The sequence below is a fragment of the Sus scrofa genome, chromosome 8 (genome assembly GCF_000003025.6).
Source record: "Sus scrofa isolate TJ Tabasco breed Duroc chromosome 8, Sscrofa11.1, whole genome shotgun sequence".
NCBI lineage: Eukaryota > Metazoa > Chordata > Mammalia > Artiodactyla > Suidae > Sus > Sus scrofa.
Window position 1 is genome coordinate 121,684,293 of NC_010450.4, and position 21,537 is coordinate 121,705,829.

The 21,537-nt window shown below is 45.2% G+C and overlaps 1 protein-coding gene across 3 annotated transcripts in view; it reads left to right on the forward strand.

The window, feature by feature from the left end:
* Nucleotides 1-21,537, forward strand: part of TSPAN5 (tetraspanin 5) — a 185,977-nt gene that overhangs the window by 26,973 nt on the left and 137,467 nt on the right. Inside the window, exon 1 of one of the 3 annotated variants that reach the window (XM_021101738.1) lies at nt 15,381-20,181. The exons of 1 other annotated variant lie outside the window; for it this stretch is intronic. In XM_021101738.1, the coding sequence (XP_020957397.1) occupies nt 19,990-20,181 (192 nt within the window). In that variant the 5' untranslated portion in view covers nt 15,381-19,989. Of the gene's footprint in view, nt 1-15,380; nt 20,182-21,537 lie in introns of those variants that run through there. One more of the 3 variants, XM_021101737.1, reaches the window with a different exon arrangement.

Genomic DNA, 21,537 nt, shown 5'->3' on the forward strand with positions numbered 1-21,537 from the left:
TCTGCCTGGAATTCCTTCCTACTTCAGAGCCTTTGCATGTGTTCTTTCCAGAGCACATGGGATCTGCCCTCCAGATCCAGTGAAGTCCAAGTCATAACTCCCAGGACTTTTCCTTCCAAGCACCCATCTTAAGCAGGTTAGATCATTATTACTTATTTGGGTGATTGATTATATTCTGCACTGGTCGGTCACCTTTGAGAGGGTAGGGGCTGCGCATTTAATGTGACTTTGATAAACTCAGCACCTAGGGTTGCATCTTTAAAGTGCTCCATGGGTCTCAGTTTCCTGCGGCAGCTTTGGTTTATACCTGCAGTCTTCAAGTCATGGTTAATAGTGTCCCCTATCGCTTTGAAAATTACTCATCTTAGACGGCAGCATACGTGGTGATCCTACTTAAAGCCCAGGGATGTTAAAATCATTCAGGTAAAGAGCTGCCCTGTCAGCCCTGAGGGTTTGGGATGGAAATGCTATACCATTTGGTTGTGATGGTCGTTGTACAACTGAAAAAAAAAAAAAAAAGTTGCCTATCAGGATCCTAGAGCAGGAGACCCCAGTGCTGGGTGGAGGCAGGAGGGGCTGTTGCCAAGTCTGAGTCTGGCTGAAGGTAATTTATGTTCTTGAAACTCTGGCAGCATAGACAGACGTGCATTTTTTTTTTTTTTAAACATTTTGAAGAGGTGAGATCATTCCTTGCACACCTGGGCTTTTAGAATATGATAGTGGAGGCATCAAGACTGTTAAATGGAAAATACACACAGGGTAGTGACAGGTAGGTGGTGCTTCCTCCAATCAGAGGCTGACGGATTTTTGAGCGGAAGGGGTTGAGGGTGCTATTGCATTTTGTCTGGTCTGCAAACACAGTCCTTGCCACCCTGGTCTACGGGGAGCCAGTCTCTGGTGGGCAGTCTGTCCGGTGGGAGGGTACAGGGATTATCTCTGCTCTAGTTTCCCTGCCCATCTGTGGACTCAGAGACTTGGTTGAATTAAAAAAAAAAAAAAAAAAAAAAGTGGTTGGAGTTCCCATTGTGGCTCAGTGGGTTAAGAACCAGACTAGTATCCATGAAAATGCTGGTTCGATCCCTGGCTTTGCTCAATAGGTTAAAGATCCGGCGTGGCTGTGATTTGTGGTGTAGGTAGCAGATGTGGCTCAGATCCCATGTTGCTGTGGCTCTGGTGTAGACTAGTGACTACAGCTCCAATTTGACCCCTAGCCTGGGAACTTCTGTATGCCGCAGGTTCGGCCCTAAAAAGCAAAGACCCATACATGATCATCTCAATAAACACAGAAAAGGCATTTAAAAAAAAAAAAAAAAAAAAAAAAAAGGTAAAAGGTAGCCTGAGGGAGGCCCTGGTTTGCAAGGTCTGTCGCAGCCCAGGCCCCAGAGACTCAGGTTCCTTCTCTCTGACTTGGGGCCGTGCACCTGCCTCGGGGAAGGCTCTGAAGACTAGCGCAGGAACATGCTTTGCAAGATGCTTTCAGATTGCTCAGTCCCTGGAGGGGAAAAGGGCTTTTTTTTGTGCTGCTAGGGTGAAGATCATTTTTCTCAGATGCCATAGCCCGAGGTCTCCAACCGACAACAGCTAGGAGCCCCTCTCAGGCCTGGCTTCTACACAGCAGCGGGGCTGAACCTCGAAGAGGTGGCTTCCTCCATCCTGGCCCTGCGGGGCTGGGCAGCTACAGGAGATTCGTGGAGGCCCAGGCAGGCAGAGAGAGGTGCCAGAGAATAGGACAAACAACAGAACCACTGAGGGGGGAGTGCCATGCACCTCCCCCCCACCACCGTGCAGGTGGGGTCATTTTGCGGGTGTATATAGGGCCCAGCCAGAGCCAGGGATGGGAATTGCATGCCAAGGCCCCAGGGCGGGGGGAGGGGGGGGGCTCAAGGAGATTTTGCAAAGCGCTTGCAAGGTTTCTCTAAGAGTCACATATCTACAACAGGCCGAATCGGGATTGGCTGAAAAGAAAGGTGAAATGAGGTAATCGGAATTACTTTTTTTTTTTTAAAGTTCTGGCATCTTGTGTTCTCTGCCTACCAGAAATTATTCCAGCAGAACCGTGATAATGCCTTTCATGTGCTAAGCCTTCCAGATGGCACTTTCTCAGCCCGTAAGCAGAAGAGGGAGTGGAGCATTTGCGATTGACGAGGGAGTTAATTTCCCTTCTTCGCTATGACCCAGTGCACTCTTGCTCGCCCTTTGGACCTCATCCTGAAGTCCTCAGCCCTGCAGGGGCTTCCGCTACCCCTCACTTTAGTGGAGGGATGTCTTGGCGTTCCCGGAAATGACTGACTGCATGGAGCGCTTTGGAGGCTCTCTGACAGCTTTCTGTGGTCTGAGTGGACCCTGAGTTCCTTGAGGACAGAGTCTGTCCCTCTGCTGGGCAGCAGTGGCATGCAGGGGAGCTTGGCGCTGGCGTCCTGGGCACCACCTCAGCACCTCCCTATGCGAGGATCCCGAGGATCCTTCCCCTGGACATGGGATCCCCTCTGTCACTCTCTCCCTCCAGGGATGCTCCCCGAGCCTGCAGGCCTGGGGCTACAGTGTAAGAGGGTTTCAGATCATTCTTGCCCTTGGGGAGCTCTCAGTCCAGTGGAGCAAAGACCTCTAGAGAAATACACACACCAAGGGAAGCGGTGTGAAAACCCAAGGAAGGGGTGATCCGGCAGCGCGTCCCAGCAGGCAGCGTCGCTCTGCATTTTGAGGAGGGTGAGGGGTTTGCTGAGCACAACGCGTGCTATGTTTTTTTTCCCCCACGCAGCTTGCTAGGTTGCAGCGTGTGTCATGCGTGTTACGCACTTGGCTGTGTGCAGCCTGGTGGATGGTGACAGCTGCAGTGCTGTTTCTCTGGGGTCCTCCTCCTTTGTCTGGATCCTGATCCCTTTCCCAGGAGGGCGGGTGCAGCCTACTCTGGGGGCACCTCGCGCTAAACTCTTCCAGCGGAGGCTCAGCGGTTACTACTTGGTTTATCTCTGTTAGTTTTGTTCTGCAGCTAGATTTTGGACTCACTGAGGGCGAGGACCACTCTGTCAGCATTGCGCACAGATGCATCTGTGCCTACAGAAAGTGCTGAGGAGATGCTGGAGTATTTTCATGCATCATTATTATCTGACACTATAAGTATGACCAACCTGGCCTTGACTCTGAAGTATAAGCAGCGTCTGCGTATCATCATCGTTATTCTTTAGGAAAGCATCAGTTTTTGATCAGCAGCATATCACCCGTCTGAGGTTCATTCATTCATTCTTTAACTCCTTCCTTCACTTACAGGCTCTACCTTTGCAAATAATACTTGTCTGTTCCTGCATTGAGGTGTGTGTTTGTTTGTTTGTTTTGAGTGCTGCTTTTTTACAGCCCTGGGGATTTTATTCTTCAGACTTGATAACTGTTTTGAGAAATCTCTATCTCTTGGATACTGGATGAGAGCTAATTCTTTTCTATTAAGTACTTCTTAGAGTGATTGACCATAAACCATTTGAGAAATCACTAACTTTTGTGAATGACCTTTGAGATTTGACAGTGACTTCAATTGATAATAGAATGTGCTTTGGGTGGAAAACTGGAGGATACTGTTTCAGTCTGCAAACCAAGGCAGAGATGAGGCGGTTTCTGAGAAATGTTAACTTATCAGTAGTTTAGGTCAATGTATCAAGTAATACACGGCTGGGCAATAATGATTAAAAAGAAATTGCTGCATGGCGCTTATGACGTGGTAGGCACTGTTGTAAGTGCTGCGTGTATATTAACGCATTTAATCTTCCCAGTGACCCCAGGAGGTATCTGCACTATTCTTCCCGTCGTGGGCACAGAAAGTGTGTGACTTGGCCATGGACGTGGGCGTGTGCCTGCAAACAATCCCTCTGGGACTAAAGATGTTTTGATTACATATAATCTAGTGTGGAACTGGAAAATTGGGAAGTAATTCAGAAAGAAGTTAAAATAGTCATTCTTTGGACAGGTTAAGGCAATTATGTTTGTTAAATTGTTTCCATTACACGAAGTATGTGTTTATGTGGTTATTTTTTTCTTTTCTCTTTATTCTCCAAATCGCAGTAAAATATATATGACTGATGGTTAGTTTTGAACTCACATAGTGGGCTTCTAAAACAAATAACTTCACGTTCTGATAAGTTAAAAGAGACTTTCAAAGCATTCCTGCTTCCACAGCAGAGTGGTTTCAAATGATAAATTTTGCCTCTGCCAGTGATGCCTGTCAGAAAGCCTTGGGAAGAACGTGAATTTAACTTACCAAGTAATTATGCATGCTGTCCCTCGGCATTCTTACTAGAGCAGAATGTATAGGATACAGTTCAGTTTGGGTATCCTTGCAAATTGGGATTGAACCTGTAATCTCATGGTTCCTAGTCGGATTCGTTAACCACTGTGCCACGATGGGAACTCCTTTTTTTTTTTTTTTTTTTTTTAGTAAGCAATTTCTCAAAGTCACTGCTTTGAAAGAACATTTAAGTGAAAACAAACGAATCCCAGAGAGCCTGGTGGTCCCCACGCACAGAGAAGAGTGGGGGAGTTGGAAGGTGTGCTGTATCTCTCGCTGGGTCTCTGCTGTGCACTGACCTGCTTTGCTTTGCCTGCTGACGTTTTGGGTGTACAGAACATAGCTGTATCTCTGAGAATTCGTCTGTAGGCTAATTTTGTTTCTTTTCTGTGTATTTAAAATAGCCTTGTCCCTTGTTATGGACGATCAGGGCACTTCTGATGCGTCCTTTGTAGCGTCATTGTATTTCTTTTGTATGTTTATGATGATGGGTTTAAAATGGGGAACATTGTGAGCTATTTATGCTGCTTGAGTTACAGAGGACATTAGTTAGGCACCCTTTGGGTTACTCAGAGATTCTTAGGGCTATGGTGTGTGTTCTAATGATATTTGACCTGTCCAGGGAGCTGTAGATGCTTGGAAGAGTGTTTGGTCCTTAATAGTGGTATCTAAATTCTAGGCATGTTATCTGTAACTTTCAGTTTCAAAAAAATCTATGTCAGTCTGTTTCTTTATATCCCAGTGCTGTTTCTCCCCCCCCCTTCTTATTTTATATTTAATCATTCTTTTTGGCTCACAACAGCAATCCAGTTCAAGGATTTACTTTTTCTATTTCCAACCCCATCGTTATGTTTATGTAAAAAGTATGTTTTGAGTTACAACAATTCATGGGGATCAAGCCTCTACTCTGTAGGGAGAAGAGAAATGTCATTTACTACAGAGTTTATACAGACCAACGTCCTGCTGCATGCTGGGTTTCCACGGTAATCCAGGGGGTTTATTTGTGTTACACTTAAAGAAAAATGACCATATTTGGCCTGACTCTAAGCCATGATGGTATAGGCCCAATGTTTTTCTTGGAGGAATGGGGGGAGCAAGGGGAGTATAGTCCTTTTTCCTCCTCTTTTCTGTATTGGGCATTTAATTCTCAGATTATGGAGTGCATTACATTTACTCATAGAATTCTAGTTCCTATTGTATTTTCCTAGCCCTCCTCCTCTTTTCTTATTCTTTTGAAACAATTTTCAAACTTAGAGGAAAATTGAGCAAGAATATTAAAACGGGGAGTTCCCATTGTGGCTTGGGGGTTAAGGACCTGGATGAGTAGCCATGAGGATGCAGGTTCAATCCCTGCCCTCACTCAGTGGGTTAAGGATCCACCCACCGTTGCCATGAGCTGTGATGTAGGTTGCAGACACGGCTCAGATCCTACATTGCTGTGGCTGTAGCATAGGCCGGCATCCTAGAGCTCCGATTTGAACCCTAGCCTAGAAACTTCCGTACACCTCGGGTGCTACCCTAAAAAGGAAAAATACTGACTTTGGGAAACTGGACAGTGGCATGTAAATCAGTGAAACTGGAACACACCCTCACACAATGCACAAAAATAAATTCAAAATGGCTTAAAGTCTTAAATGTAAGACAAGACACCATCAAACTCCTAGAAGGGAACATAGGCAAAACAGTCTCTGATATCAACCTTACAAATGTTTTCTTAGGTCAGTCTCCCAAGGCACTAAAAGCAAAAATAAACCAATGGGACCTGATCAGACTGACAAGCTTTATGGAATGGGGGAAGATAGTTTCAAATGATGCAACTGACAAGAGCTTAAGTCTCTAAAATATGCAAATAGCTTATACAACTCAACAGTAAAAAAACCAACAACCCAATTGAAAAAAATGGGCAGAAGATCTGAATAGCCATTTCTCCAAAGGAGATATACATATGGCCAACAGACAGATGAAAAAAATGCTCAACATCACTAATGATTAGAGAAGTGCAAATCAAAACTACTACGAGGTACCACCTCACACTGGTCAGAATGGCCATCATTAACAAGTCAACAAATAACAAATGCTGGAGGGGGTGTGGAGAAAAGGGAACCCTCCTATACTGTTGGTGGGAATGTAAATTGGTACAACCACTATGGAACAGTATGGAGGTACCTCAGGAAACTATACATAGAACTACCATATGACCCAGCAATCCCACTCTTGGGCATATATCCAGACAGAAGAACTTGCCTTGAAAAAGACACATGCGGAGTTCCCATCGTGGCACAGTGGTTAACAGATCCGACTAAGAACCATGAGGTTGCGGGTTCGATCCCTGCCCTTGATCAGTGGGTTAAGGATCTGGCGTTGCCATGAGTTGTAGTATAGTTTGTAGACGCGGCTCAGATCCCGTGTTGCTGTGGCTCTGGCGTAGGCCAGTGACTACAGTTCAGATTAGACCCCTAGCCTGGCAGGAGTGGCCCAAGAAATGGCAAAAAGACAAAAAAAAAAAAAAAAAAAAAAAAAAAAGAAAAAGACACATGCACCCACATGTTCATTGCAGCACTATTCACAATAGCCAAGACATGGAAACAACCTAAATGTCCATGGACAGATGAATGGATGAAGAAGATGTGATACACACACACACACACACACACACACACACACACACAAAATGGAATACTACTCAGCCATAAAAAAGAACAAAATAATGCTATTTGCAGCAACATGGATGGAACTGGAGACTCTCATACTAAGTGAAGTAAGTCAGAAAGAGAAAGAAGTACCGTGTGATATCACATATGTGGAATCTAATATACCGCACAAATGAACCTTTCCACAGAAAAGAAACTCATGGACTTGGAGAACAGACTTGTGGTTGCCAAGGGGGAGGGGGAGGGAAGGGAGTGGGATGGAATGGGAGTTAGGGGTTAATAGATGCAACTACTGCATTTGGAGTGGATAAGCAAGGAGATCCTGCTGTATAGCAGATGGAACTATATCTGGTCGCTTGTGATGGAGCATGATGGAGGATAATGTGAGAAAAAGGATGTATATCTGTGTATGACTGGGTCACTTTGCTGTACAGTAGAAGTTGACAGAACTGTGAATCAACTGTAATGGGAAAAATACTAAAAAAAATAGAAAAAGTACTAAAAAGGAATGGCTATATTTTACTGACGGACTCCAGGTTTCTCCAGTTTTTCCAATAATGTCCTTAGAGCAGAAGGTTCTGGTTCAGAATTGCACACCACATCCAGCTGTCACATCTTTCTAGTCTCCTTCAGTCTGGAAGAGTTCCTCGTTCTTTGTGTGTCTTTCATGACATTGACGTTTTTGAAGATGGCAGCACAGTTGCCACGTGGAATATCCTTCCTTTGCTTAGAGGGTGTTCTCCACTCTTCCTTCAAAACCCAGCTTGTGTTGCTTTCTGTGAGGGGAGGTGGGGGCTGTTCCCGGGGGGAATGGGGCATCTCTCCTCTAGGTTCCCACAGCACTCCATTGATACATTTGAGCATTCATGAGATTCATTCATCCATCCAACAAGTACTTTTTGACTTCTGTGTGCCATGTGGGAAACACTTAAGAACCAAAGAGATGGCAACAAAAATCCCTGCTTCTTCTAAAGTTTCCATTGTAGTGAGGCTAACAGACAACTAACAAGATACATTCATAAACTGGTAAGTGTTTTAGCTATTGATAAGTGCTAAAGAAGATAAAATCAGGCTGCATGTGTGTGTGTGTGTTTGTCGAGGGGGGGCAGGGAATGGCTTTTGTTTGGGTGGCCAGGTGATTCTGGAGCAAGACTCCCAAGGAAGTGAGGTGACAGGCTGTGCCCAGATCTGCAGGAGAGCAGTCCTGGCACAGGGACCCTGCAGGGTGCAAAGGCTAGGCCTTAGGTGCACCAGGGGTGGGAGGAGGGAGCTTGGTGACTGGACCCAAGGGGAGGGGAATATGGTGGGAAAGAAAGGAATCAGACAAAGTAGGAGGGAGTTCCCCTCCTGGCTCAGTGGTTGACAAATCTGACTGGGAACCATGAGGTTTTGGGTTCGATTCCTGGCCTTGCCCAGTGGGTCAGGGATCCGGCATTGCCTTGAGCTGTGGTGTAGGTCACAGATGCGGCTTGGATCCCTAGTTGCTGTAGCTCTGGCGTAGGCCGGTGGCTACAGCTCAGATTGGACTCCTAGCCTGGGAACCTCCATATGCTGCGGGTGTGGCCCTAGAAAAGGCAAAAAGACAAAAAAACAAAAACAAAACAAAACCAACCAAACAAAAAAAATAAAACAAAGTAGGAGACCATGCAGGGCTGTGACCATGAAGGGGATGAGAAGCTCTTGGAGAGTTTTGAGCAGGGAAGTGACATGATCTGACTTAGGCTTTTAAAAAGACCTCTGTTGTATAGAGAAGAGCTGGTGTGTGGGGATGGCGAGAAGGGTAGAACCGGGGAGACCAATTACAGGGCTGAGGTACACACTTGGTACAGTCATTGGACTCCCTCCCATGGGGTAGGACAGTGGTTCTCAAGCTTTAGGATACAGAAGACTTGCAGGCGCTATTTGTGAGCGCTGTAGAATTCTTCCCTGGGAATAGAATCCGTGAGGCTTCACAGGTGATTCTTATGCGGATGGTTCTTGAACCCCAGGTTGATAAGTAGAATAACAAGTGAGTTTGGAATGAGTGAAAAATTGGTTTATGGAAAATGCTTTAGAGATACTTAGGGATGAAGTGTTTCCACTTAGTGATTTATTTCTTATAAACATACTTCTCAAAAAATAATATGTGGTAGCAGGAATTTTCTCTTAGGACTTGCCTAGTATGTAAAGATCTAACTAGGCAAAGCGCTTTTTCTTAAGAGAAGATGTGTGTTGTATCAAATAAACATAATACGCTGACAGGCTATTTTCCTGCCTCCAAACACAGGGTTTCAGAAGGAATGAGTAAATTGTGCTAATAGGATTCATTCACAGAGAAGCTATTAGATGTATTCAAGAGGAAATTGGATTCAGGGGGGAGTAGGTTGGATGAAGCCTTTAAAGATATGAATGAGTATTTTAGATACAAATGCGTGTTTTAGAGCCGGGAGTGGACCAGATCTGGCTTGACATTTTATTGTACCAGAGATCCGCAGGACCCGTGTCAGGCAGCCTCGGAAACAGGGTTAAGTGCAAGCCATTGAGGGATTTTTGTTGCCTCTCCTTGGCGAAGTAACCTCAGTCTTGCCTGGGTAATCCTGGACTGAATGTGAAAACAAGTTGTGCCTTGTTGAACTGTATGATGTCATGGTCAAGAGCGTGGACCATGGAGCCGGACCAGGTCCGAAGCCTGCTCTGAACTCTCAGTGTGACTCTGGGCAGCTCCCAGGCTTCAGTTTCCTCCTAGAAGGGAAGTAGCAGTACCTGCCTCCCCAGCTCATGGTGAGGACTGACAGCTAATACCCGCAAGGTACGGAGAAGGAGGTCTGGCACATCGAATGCATTCCACAATTATTAGCACTTCTCCTCCGTCCCTCCTGCTGTTATTATTAATTATATTTCAGTGCTTTCAAATCATATTTTGCCTTTTGGAATCCTGTGACTTTTCAGTGATGGTTATTTGGGGATGCGTATGGTTATTGTGTGTAAAAATATGCTCATTCATGGCTCTGTGTACACGGGGAATTAATTTATGGCTCAAGTGTCGTGTTTACACCAGCACTTTGCTGGAAGTGGTTATCATCGCTTTCGTATCACTGGTCTTTTTCCCTCTCTAAAAGAGAGCTGCTTATACTTGGCTTCAGGGACATGCGGTGAGAATTAATGAATAAGTTAATATTTGTGGCTCTACCCCATTAAGGACTAATTAGCATTAGTTACTGCTCTTATAGGCTCTCTAAGTACCATTATCAAACTGATGCTCTGAACCAGGGGCATTGAGAGGACTTTTTCTCCCGGACTGTGGGAAATGATGCTTTATAACCCCTTGGCTGTTTGATTACTTTCCATATCTAAAACAACATAAAAATGACTCCCCATCCCTAAACTTTTATACCCCCCCAACACAGAACTCAGTCATACAACTTCTCGTGAAACACTTAGTAATAAAAGGTAACTTACTAAATAAGTAGTAAGTAGTTATTTTTTCCTTTGCAAAATCATCGTCCTTCATTCTTTATTTTCTCATCATTACGCCCCACTTATTTCTGTACTTAAGCAGCAACATTCCGAAAATTCCCGTAATAGGGCTCTTAAGGCACAGTGTGGTAGAGACACATTATGTGTGTAGTATTGTGGGTTTCTTTTCTTTTCTTTTTTTTTTTTTTAAGGGGTTTGTATTTCAGTCCTGTGTCACCAGAGGCAAGGTGCGGAACTTCCACACTTCCAGACCTCTTGTCTGTAAAACAGGGACAGTAATACCTTTGGGAATAACGTATGCCAAGTACCCGGCCCACATACCAGCATGCGTGGCTGACTATGGCTAATACTCGCAATGATGTTATTACTTTTCTTATTGAGATTCAATTTTCTAATGTAGCTGGAACCACTTTCATCATTTTCATATAAAGCAAAGGATACCTTTTAGGTCCTTAGGTCAATTGGATTTCTGCCCGACATGGAAGTTACCTTCAATAGCTAATTTCCCAGACCTGCTCTGGGAAGACTCCTCTTCCATCAATCGATTAATATTACATCTTTCCAAGGATGCGACTATAGGGCGAATGTGGGAATTGCGTGTTTTATTAAAGTATAGTCATTCAGTGTAATGCACTGTTAGACTTCCCAATTTTGTATTGGAGTCGGGAGTCACCTAAAGAGTGGGCTCCCCCTAAGAGGACAGTGGCCTGAGCAAGTCTGGTGGGTTCCTGTGCTCCTCACAAAGCTCCATTTATTTAACCCAAGCGTCTTTTGTTCACAGAGTTACAGTTAAAATGCACTTTCCTGTAGTGTAGCCCGGAAAGGATTAGCTACACCCTTGACTGATAGGTCCAGAGAGCTTGATAATCTCTGGATATGGCATGTGAGGACCCAAATCCCATAAACTCGAATTCTGAGATGGGACAGAGGATGCTGATATAGGTTTATTCTTAGGATTCTCCCCTTCCGATTTGCCTCTGTCATGAAATAGCTACTCCTGGGCAGGGAGCGGGTGTAGGGGCAGGATTTGCCTCCCACCTTAACCTCCTTGGATTTCTCACTTTGAAGTGCTGTGCACTGTCTGGGCTGGCTTGCGGGCACTTGGAGGAAACAGTAGGAACTTGGTGAGTACATGACCAGGTCCTTTCTCTGCAGCTCCCTTCCAGGGAGGTCTGTTTTAAATTAGGTTTGATGTCCAGACTGAAAAGCGTTTATTCACCAGTTCTGATAAGAGGTCAAGGCGCTGAACCTCTCACAGCATTCGGACAGGGAATGAGAAGCCTCTTTCTCCACCACCGCTCTCCCCCTTCCAAAAGACAAGGAAGAAAAAAAAAAAAAAAAAAAGGAAAAATGTAGGAAGAAGTAAAATGGGGCTTATCTGATTCTTGGTTCACGTATCAGAATTTAGGAATCTTCTGTTTCTTATTACAGTTTTGTCTCTTTTGTGGGTTTGTTTTGTCTTTGGTCTTCTCCCTGTGTATGTCCCAGTGTCACAGTTTTGCTGCATCCTATTTATCAGGTTCATTTTTGCAGGCTCGTTTTTCCTCTATCCTGCTACTTTTTGGGAGCTCCTAAAAGGTCAGACCAAGCTTCTCTTTTTGTACCTTCTGTGCCTCCTCTTAAGGAATCTCATCTATGCTCTAGGCTGCTGAGTCTTCAAAAAAAATTTTTTTTTTTTTTTTTTTGCCTTTTTAGGGCCACACTCATGGCATATGGAGGGTCCCAGGCTAGGGTCTGATCAGAGCTGTTGCTGCCGGCCTACATCTGCGACTTAGACCACAGCTCACGGCAACACCGGATCCTTAACCCACTGAGCGAGGCCAGAGATCGACCCCACAACCTCATGATTCCTAGTCGGATTTGTTAACCACTGACCCCTGATGGGAACTCCTCAAAAATTTTTTTTAATTTAAAAATTTTTAATTGAAGTATAGTCGGTTTGTAATACTGTATTAGTTTCAGGCATACAGCACAGTGATTCAATTATACATACACATATATTCTTTGTCAGAAGCTTTTCCCTTACAGGTTATTATAAAATAGTGAGTATAGTTCCCTGTGCCATATAGGAGGTCCTGGTTGATGATCTGTTTTATATATAGTAGCGTGTAGATATTAATCCCAACCTCTTCATTTATCCCTCCCCTGCCCCTTTTCCCCTTGGGTAACTATGGTTTCTGTCTGTGAGTATCTTTTTGTTTTGGAAATAAGGTCCTTTATATTGGTGTGTATGTATGTATGTATGTGTATATATATGTATGAACTTATTTATATACAAATACACAATATATACCCATACGTGTAGAATTTAAAAAGATACGTGACATCCTGTGATAATTTGCCTTTCTTTGGCTTCCTTCACTTAGTATCTCTAGGTCCATCCATGTTTCTGCAAAGGCATTATTTCATTCTTTTTTTTTTTTTTTTTGCCTGAGTAATATTCCATTGTATATGTATGTACCACATCTTCTTTACCAGTGCATTTGTTGATGGATGTTTAGGTTGTTTCCATGTCTTGGCTATTGCAAATAGTGCTGCAGTGAACACTGGGGGGCATGTGTCTTTTTTTTTTTTTTTTTTTTAAGGGCCATACTTGCATCACATGGAAGTTCCCAGCCTAAGGGTTGAATTGAAGCTACAGCTGTTGGCCTGTGCCACAGCCACAGCAACACCAGATCCAAGCCACGTCCACCTAAAGCTCGCAGCCATGGTGGATCCTTAACCACTGAGCAAGGCCAGGGATTGAACCTGCATCCTCATGGATGCTAGTTGGGTTTGTTTCCATTGAGCCACAGTGGGAACTCTGGGTGCATGTATCTTTTTGAGTTACGGTTTTCTCCAGATAGATGCCCAGAAGTGGGATGCTGCATCATATGGTAGTTCTATATTAAGGTTTTTAAGGAACTGCTCTACTAATCTGTAATGGCTGTACCAATTTAGATTCCTACCAAGAGTGTAGGAGGGTTCCCTTTTCTCCACCCCCCTCCAGCATTTATTATTTGTAGACATTTTGATGATGGCCATTCTGACTATAGTGAGGTGATACCTCATTGTGGTTTTGATCTGTATTTCTCTAATAATGAGTGAGATTGAGCATCTTCTCATGTGCCTTTTGGCCATCTGTATGTTTTCTTTGGATCTAACGTCTGTTGAGAGCTTCTGCCTATTTTTTGATTGGGTTGTTTATTTTTTTGAGAGTGAGCTATATGAGCTGTTTGTATATTTTGGAGATGAATCCCTAGTTGGTTGCATCACTACAAATATTTTCTCCCATTGTAGTTTGTCTTTTTGTTGTATTTATGGTTTCCTTTGTAGTGCAAGGCTTTTCAGTTTAATTAGATCCCACTTGTTTGTTGTGATTTCCATTACTCTAGGAGGTGGATCCAAAAACATTTACCTCAGAACTGACTGACCTCTTGTCCAGGCCTCTCCTACCTAGCTTTTCTACTTGAATGTTTTAAAAGGCATGTCAGACCCATCAGTCCCAAATGGACTCACATTCTTTCACCAATGTGGATTCCCTTTTTTTTTTTTTTTAAAACCATTTTTTTAATGTAATGATTTTTATTTTTTCCATTATAGCTGGCTTACAGTGTTCTTCAATTTTTTACTGTACAGCAAGATGACCCAGTTACACATATATGTATATATTCTTGTTTCTCACATTATCCTGCTCCATCATAGGTGACCAGGCATAGTTCCAGTGCTACACAGCAGGATCTCATTGCTAATCCATTCCAAAGGCAAGAGTCCGCATCTATTCAACTTTTTTTTTTTTCCCCAAAGATGTTTTTCCAATGTTTACCTCATTTGCTTAAAACTTTCCGGGGAACTAACCCTTAAGACATTGCTGGTGGGAATGAAAATGGTACAGTCACTATGGAAACCACTTTGGTGGTCCTTAAAAAATCTAAACATAGATTCAGCCATAGGACTCAGCAGTCCTACTCCTAGCTACCTGCCCCAAGAGAATGGAAAACTGGTGTTTCTATAAAATGTGTCGAGGAATGTTCTTCAGCAGCATTATACATAATAACCCCCCAAATAGAAATAATTTACATCTGCATTAACTGGTGAATGGATCAATAAAACACATGATAGAGTAGTATTCAGCTATGTAGAGGAATGGAGTACTGACATGTGCTACAACCCGGGTGAACTCTGAAAACGTTATGCACCGTGAAAGAGGCAAGACACAAAAGGCCGCATATTGCATGACTCTGCTTGTATAAGATGTCCTGAATAGGCAAATCTGTGGTGACAGAAAGAAGATCGATGGTTGCCGGGGCTGGGGGGGAGACGCAAACAGGATTTCCTTTTGGGATGTGGCAATGTGCCAGAATTAGATAGCCGTGCTCATTGCACTGTATTTTGAAGACAGTAAACATTGCCGAGTTGCACCACTTAAAGTGGTTTAAAATGGTGACTCTATCAGTTCCCAGGGCTGCTGTAACACCATACCACAACCCGGGGGATGGAAAGAGCAGGCATTGATTGTGTGACAGTTTTGCAGGCCCCAAGAGTGAGGTCAAGGTTTTGGCAGAAGGCTGTGAGGCTGTTCCATGCCTCTCCCCTGGCTCCGGGTGTTCCCTGGCAATCTTGGCTTCCCTTGGCCTGTAGACCCATCACTCCAGTCTCTGCCTTCATCGCCATGTGACCTTCTCCCTTATGTGCTTGTCTGTGTCCAAATACTCCCTTTTTATAGGGACACAGGCCTGTTGGATTAGTACTTGGCTTAATTACCTCATCTTCATGACTTTTGACTCCTGTGACCCTGTTTCAAATAAGGTTGTATTTTGAGGTATGGGTTTTGACTTTGTCTGAATTTGGGGGAGACATAGTTCAACTATCAAAGTGCTTGCTTTCTTTCTTTTTCTTTTTTTTTTTTGGTCCTTTTAGGGCCATACCTGAGCATATGGAAGTTCCTAGGCCAGGGGTCGAATCGGAGCTGCAGCTTCAGGCCTGTGCCATAGCCACAGCAACACAGGATCCCAGCCAAGCCTACGACTGCAGCTCATGGCAACTCCAGATCCTTAACCCACTGAGCGAAGCCAGAGATGAACCTGTGTCCTCATGCTAGTTCATTTCATTACTGCTGAGCATCACTGGAAATTCCCTGAAAGTGCTTTTATGGCATGTGAATTTTGCCTCAATCGCGAAACACCAGAAACCAAAAACCAACCTTCTAGGAACTTCGAATTGCTGACAAGTGAGAGACCAGAGCCCTCGAGAAGGTCTGGCCCCGGCCATCCTCCTCTGCCTTTTGCTGTCCTCTCCCTCTATGCTCGGGCCAGCTGGCTTTTCTCCTGAACCAGCCATGTTCCCTCTGACCATAGGGCCTCTGCCTACAACCTGCTTTTATTCCTTTTGCTCCCCCGTCTTTCAGTTTGTTGGAAGCCTTTTCGTCCTTGAGCTCAGAGCTCCAGTGTTACTGTCACAGAGAGTGCCTGGAAGCCTTCCCACTGTCAGCCAGGCTCTTTGATAAGCTATACCACCTTTGACTGGATTGTCCACTCCTGGGTAGCACTCCAGGACTTGCCTGGTATGAAACAACCTCTCTGCTAAGCTCTTGGATTCTGTGGGTCTTGAAACTCGAAAGATGGCCTGTCTCTCCTCTGTGGTGTCTGGAGCCTCAGCTGGGAAGATTTGAACAGCCGGGGGCTGGAAGCCTCTGGGGGCGTCTCCACTCAGGTGTGTGGGGGCTACCAGGGGGACCCAAAGGCTGGACAGGGACTGTGGACCAGAACTCCTCCCCCTGGTCCCTTCTTGGGGCTTAGATGTCCTCACAGCAGGCTGTCCTCGGGATAGCCAGACCCTTCACACCAGTTCAAGGCTTCAAGACTGACGATTCCAGCAAACACAAAGGGACAAGAAGCACCCTGGCTTTTGTGACCTCGCTCTGGAAGTTGCTAGCATCATTTCCACCCTGCACTGGGGGTGGAAGCTATGAGAGCCCACCCAGGTTCACAAGGCGGGGACACATACCTGCCTCTCAATGCAACGAGTCTGAGACTCTACAGCTGTGTATACTGACTGCCACTGCGCTCCCCAATCTGTGTTCCTTTGTAAATTACTCCTCCGTGTCCTCGTGTGACTCATTTTCGCCGTTCCAACCAGGCACCAAGCTTATTTTGATCACTCTAAGATTCTCAGCGTCTAACACAGCGAATGGCACATAATAGGTGCTTGGTAAGACTATGAGATGAGAGTTGGCTGGGAAGAATTTGAAAAGCTGGAGAGCAAAGAAAGGCGTGCGTTTGAATTCTCACGTCACAAGCCTGTGCCGCTGATCCAAGCAGGATCCCCAATGAGTATGCCCAGTGGCCTGTGGCTTTATTGTTCCCTCCTCCTGATCGTAGTTGTTCAGTAGTAAATCTGTGTGGCTGCCTCTCGACCACTGATAGTGGGTGAGATGTTTGAGAACTGCTGCCCAAGAGAAAGTCACATTGACGCTTGCAATCAAACATTGCAACAGAAGTGTAAGTGAAGCCAAATGTTTGCTGAATGAATCCCCCCTAAAGAGAATAAACAGAATTAAAAATTGAAGGTTTAAATAGGCCAACGCTAATAGGATTGTGTGTGTGTGTTCATGGATTTCTGTACTTATTAGGGGAAGAAGGGAAGGTAGGAAGGATACAGTTTCTTTTTATTTTTAACCCACTGTCAGAGCTGTGTGGGGCTGACCGTGTTTATTTAACATTGTCTGCAGAATTTAGAATGGGACTCACCCATCTCCTTGGCATCTCCTTTCTTTTAAAATTTGCAAGCCTGAGACAGATGCACATCTAACTTTGCCAGGCACACGGTTCACTCGTCGCTCCCCACCCCCCCCAGCCTCTGCACAGCTGCTTGACATCTGTGCCGCAGACATGGTCGATGAGTGCCAGGTTCCCTCCCCTGCCTGTAAAATGTTCAGGGCAGTCACTTACACGGAGCCTCTTAAAATGCAGAGGGATGCAGCGCCGTAAATTGAAATGCAGTTGTAGTTTCGGCGTCTACACACCAAAGACCCCGAGCCAGAGTGGAGTAATGTTAAAAACATGGGCTTTGGAGTCAAAGGGACCCAGGTTAGAACCTTGACCTTGCTGCTCTTTACTGATGTGACCTTAGGCAAGTTAGTTATCCTCCATATGCCACCTTCACCTAAAAAAAAAAAGGAGAGCGGATAATAGAGCTGTTAGAAGAATTCAGCGAGATCATACATGGAAGGATCCTAGTGCAGTCTGGCCTGGCGAATGAATACTCAGTCAGTGTTCGTTGCTGTGACTATGATACAATGTAACTGCTTAGGGTTAACTTGGAATTTAAATGTCATAACATTGGAATGGCTTTCAAAGTAGGCTCCATCTTATTCTAGACTGGCTTTTAATTGGCAAGTGAGTTTCTGCTGTTTTTGGGCTGTGAGAATATTATCAATGCAATTGTTCCTACATCGTCTTTGCTGCTTGTGACTTTTGCTTTGAAAAGTATCTGTTAAGGAATAAATGTAAAGTGAAATGGCCAAAGGGTTCAACATTCTAGGACTTGAGAAAGTGGAGTATATTTTTCTAGCATCTGCTGTCGTCAGTGCCGCCGGATAGAATACAGGGGGATGTTGGTTTTAGGGGGTCTGATTTAAAAGGAGGGGCTCCCCTTGTTTCTGGACAAGGTCAGTATGAGTAACATTCTCTCCAAGGTTGTCCTCGGCTCAGAAAGGCTCTCACTTGTTCCCACGTGTGTAGCCGGGAACGGTGTCAGATGCCGTGGTAATGTTTTTGAAGTGAAGTGGCAGGAGGGAGGGTTTGGTGACAGATGGTTTCTTGGATATTTGGGGCCTGTCCAGCCCCGAGCTTTGAAAATGATGGGCTGGACCCCGAACAGGCACAGATGTAGTCCCGACTGCCAGAGCAGGAAGCGAGGTCCCAGGGTGATGTCTTTGGGGCAGCTGCTGCTGCTCAGCTGGTGGGGTGGCACAGCCGCCCTTGGCTTCCTGAGGTCTGGTGAAGTCGTCGTGTGTGGTACAGTAACAGCAACGAGGTGAGAAACCCAGCTTGGAATCTGAGAAGGTCATAACCGCCTTGGGGCTGCTGGCCTGTTTCATAAGAAGTGTCGGCTACTGGGCCTTGTGGGACTCGTGCCACCTTTGGCACAGATGGAAACGCGTGAGTGCAGGAGCCAAAGATACATGCGTCCTGCGCCGGTCAGCCCAGGGTTCCGGCCTGTGTGGAACAGTAAGCGGTGCTCTGTGGGAGGGCTTGGCTGTCCTCGTTGACATTTAGCCTCCAGAGACTAGGAGCTTATCCCAAACTCTGCAAGCATCCGCTGATACTTTCTTGGAATGATTAAATCATTTTTGGCTGGGTTCTAGTATTGGGCCTGCCTACCACTAGCTGGGTGTCCGTGGGCAAATTACTCAATCTTTCTGAGCCTAACTTTCTTCATCGAATGAAGAGGCCAGACTAGATGAAGTCATAGGTTGTGACATGACCTTTAATGTCCAACTCTGAGTAAATCATGCGATGTATCCTCATATTTAGGTATTTGCTTCTTCAAAAAGTGGGCTCCACAAATTGACTTTTGTACAAAGTGAAACACCCACCGTTTCTCCTACTGTTAATTTCTTCCTTAAAGATTCAAGAGGGGCTTTGCCATATCTGGCATGCGAGAGTTGGGAAATTAGAGTCTGGATCCTTATCTTATGGAAAGGGGGACCCAGATTTATCTCTTCAGCCTGTCAGTGATCTCTTGCCATTTGTTTTTGGGACAATACTAGTCATAATTGACACTGAGGAGGTGAAGCTTAGAAAGTACAGTGTTGAATTACAGAAGCGTGTTATGGCAATGGCAGTAGAGGCCATCTGGTCAACCCCATCGTGTTGAGAGAAGAGTGACACCAAGACAGTTTTCACCACCAGTCTGAGACTGGCAGCTGGACCCCATGAGAACGGAGGCTGTACTTTGTTCATTTTGACATCGCAGGTCCTCTTGGGCATCACATCCAGCTGATTTCTCTACCCGTGCTTGTCAGAGTGAGTGCCCTTAGGTAAAGATGCTTTACATAAATTCTCCTCTGAGCCATTAGGTTCTGAAATGTCAAATCGCCTATGTTCCAAAGAATTGTTGCTTTTTTTTCTTCTTCTTCTTCCTTTTTTTTTTTTGTTGTTGTTGTTGTTGTTGTTGTTGCATTCTAGGATCACACCCTTGGCATATGGAGGTTCCCAGGCTAGGTGTCTAATTGAAGCTACAGCTGTCAGCCTACACCAGAGCTATAGCAACGTCAGATCGAGCCGCATCTGCGACCTACATCACAGCTCAGGGCAATGCCGGATCCTAAACCCGCTGAGCAAGGCCAGGGATCAAACCCACAACCTCATGGTTCCTAGTCAGGTTCATTTCTGCTGTGCCACAGCGGGAACTCCTCAAGAATTATTTCAAGATAAAGCCACTTCCAGGAGCCTTGGGTCTCCTCTTCCATCTGGTCTTTGTAAACATGGGTTGCTTCTCAGGAGCTGGGCTCCCGCCCCGGAAGTGCTCTCCAGGAGACGTCACTTCTCACTCCTCCTCAACACTTAGTTTTTTGCTGGACTTTTAATTTGTAGGAGGGAAGCATAGGTGCAATTCTGAGGAGCGATGCAGAGTCTGTCGAAGGCAAGAGAAGCGAGAGCCAAGTGGGTCAGGTTAATAAGGAACCGAGACACTACTGTGAGGGAAAAGATCTACCCGAAAGTCCTAGAAAATCTACCCGGTGTTTGGATCAGGGTCTTGCGCAGAGCTCTGGGAAATTGGAAGTCGACTCTAGAGACTGCATGTGCGTTGTCTGAAGTGAGTGCCAGCACCTTTGTCTTGCTTCCTCTTGATTCTCACTGTTTCACCTGTTACATTGCTGTAGCTGTCAGATGCCCTGTATGACCTTTCCTAGGGCTCTACTGCTGGCCGGAATTGGCCGATTCCTGCTTAAACTCCACTGCTTCTCCCTCATTGAAATAGACACGCTTAGATTACTTTCTTCATTCTAAGAGAGTAACTTTGAAAAACACATCTGAAATTTTGAAGAGTCTGAGAGCCAATGTGTATATTTAATCCGGCATTTTTCTTTCCCTTAAAAGCACCTTTTGGAAATCTCTGCATCCGCGAATCCAGAAAGAACAGGCGTCAAACACTGGACTTTCTTAGTGAAGAGAGTAACTGAGGGATTGAGAGCAAAAATGATGAGGACGAAAGGACATGAAACCTTCAAGATGGAGGGGTGATCTGCCAAGCGAGGTGGAAGAGCACTGCGCTCTCTTTGCCCCCTGAGGTTCCTGCTTGTGTCAGCTTTGTCCAGGGGCAGCCTTTCAAGGATGTTTGGAAAAGTACCATTTGGCTTGCTTAGTCCCAAGGCTCAGGGGTTGTCATACAGGTTACATGTGGCAGGGGAGATGGGACTCTCAGGACTCTGTCGGGGTACAAACGATGTCCCAGGCCTCACCAGGGATGGGTAACCCCAACTGCATTGACAGGTTGTGATAGACCCCAAGCAACACTGGGGATGTCATCAGCCGGAGTTTGTACTACCATCTTCTCCTTGAAACCTGCTCCAGTTACCAACACAGCATCTCTGTGTAAGTAGCGCTTTTACTTACATATGTCATCCTCTGTTGCTGGCCAGTGGGCATCAGAGTGTGTGTGTCTGCGAATCTATATGCGTGGTCAAGGAGGGTGGTGGTGGGGGGGCGTTGGTTGCAAGGTCACAATGAGCTTGGGCTTCACAAGGCCTCAGATTTATTCCTTTACTGCCATCTCCTCGGAAACGTATACATTCAGTCACAGACACAAACTGGCAAGATTGAAAGAAGATGGCAGTCGCCACCCAAATTTAAATTTGTTTCTCATTAACAGACATTCTGCCGGTAGTGCCCTATGAATGAATATGTTTTAGAACTCCCGTAGCTGTCTTATGAAGAGCATAATTAATCATGAGTGTTTGGGTGTTAGAAATGTTAATTCATTCAATGTAGGCATTGACGTCTTCTCATTTCTTTACTTTTATCGTAACTGGGAGCGTTAACAGATGAGAGTGGCTCTATCCTCCGACTCGGAAAGGACCTGCTAAACCATCTTCGCATTGGGGGGTCCTAAGTCATGTGCTCACTTCTGGTCCCATCAGCTGGAGTGGGGCTGGCATCAGATACCCGGCCG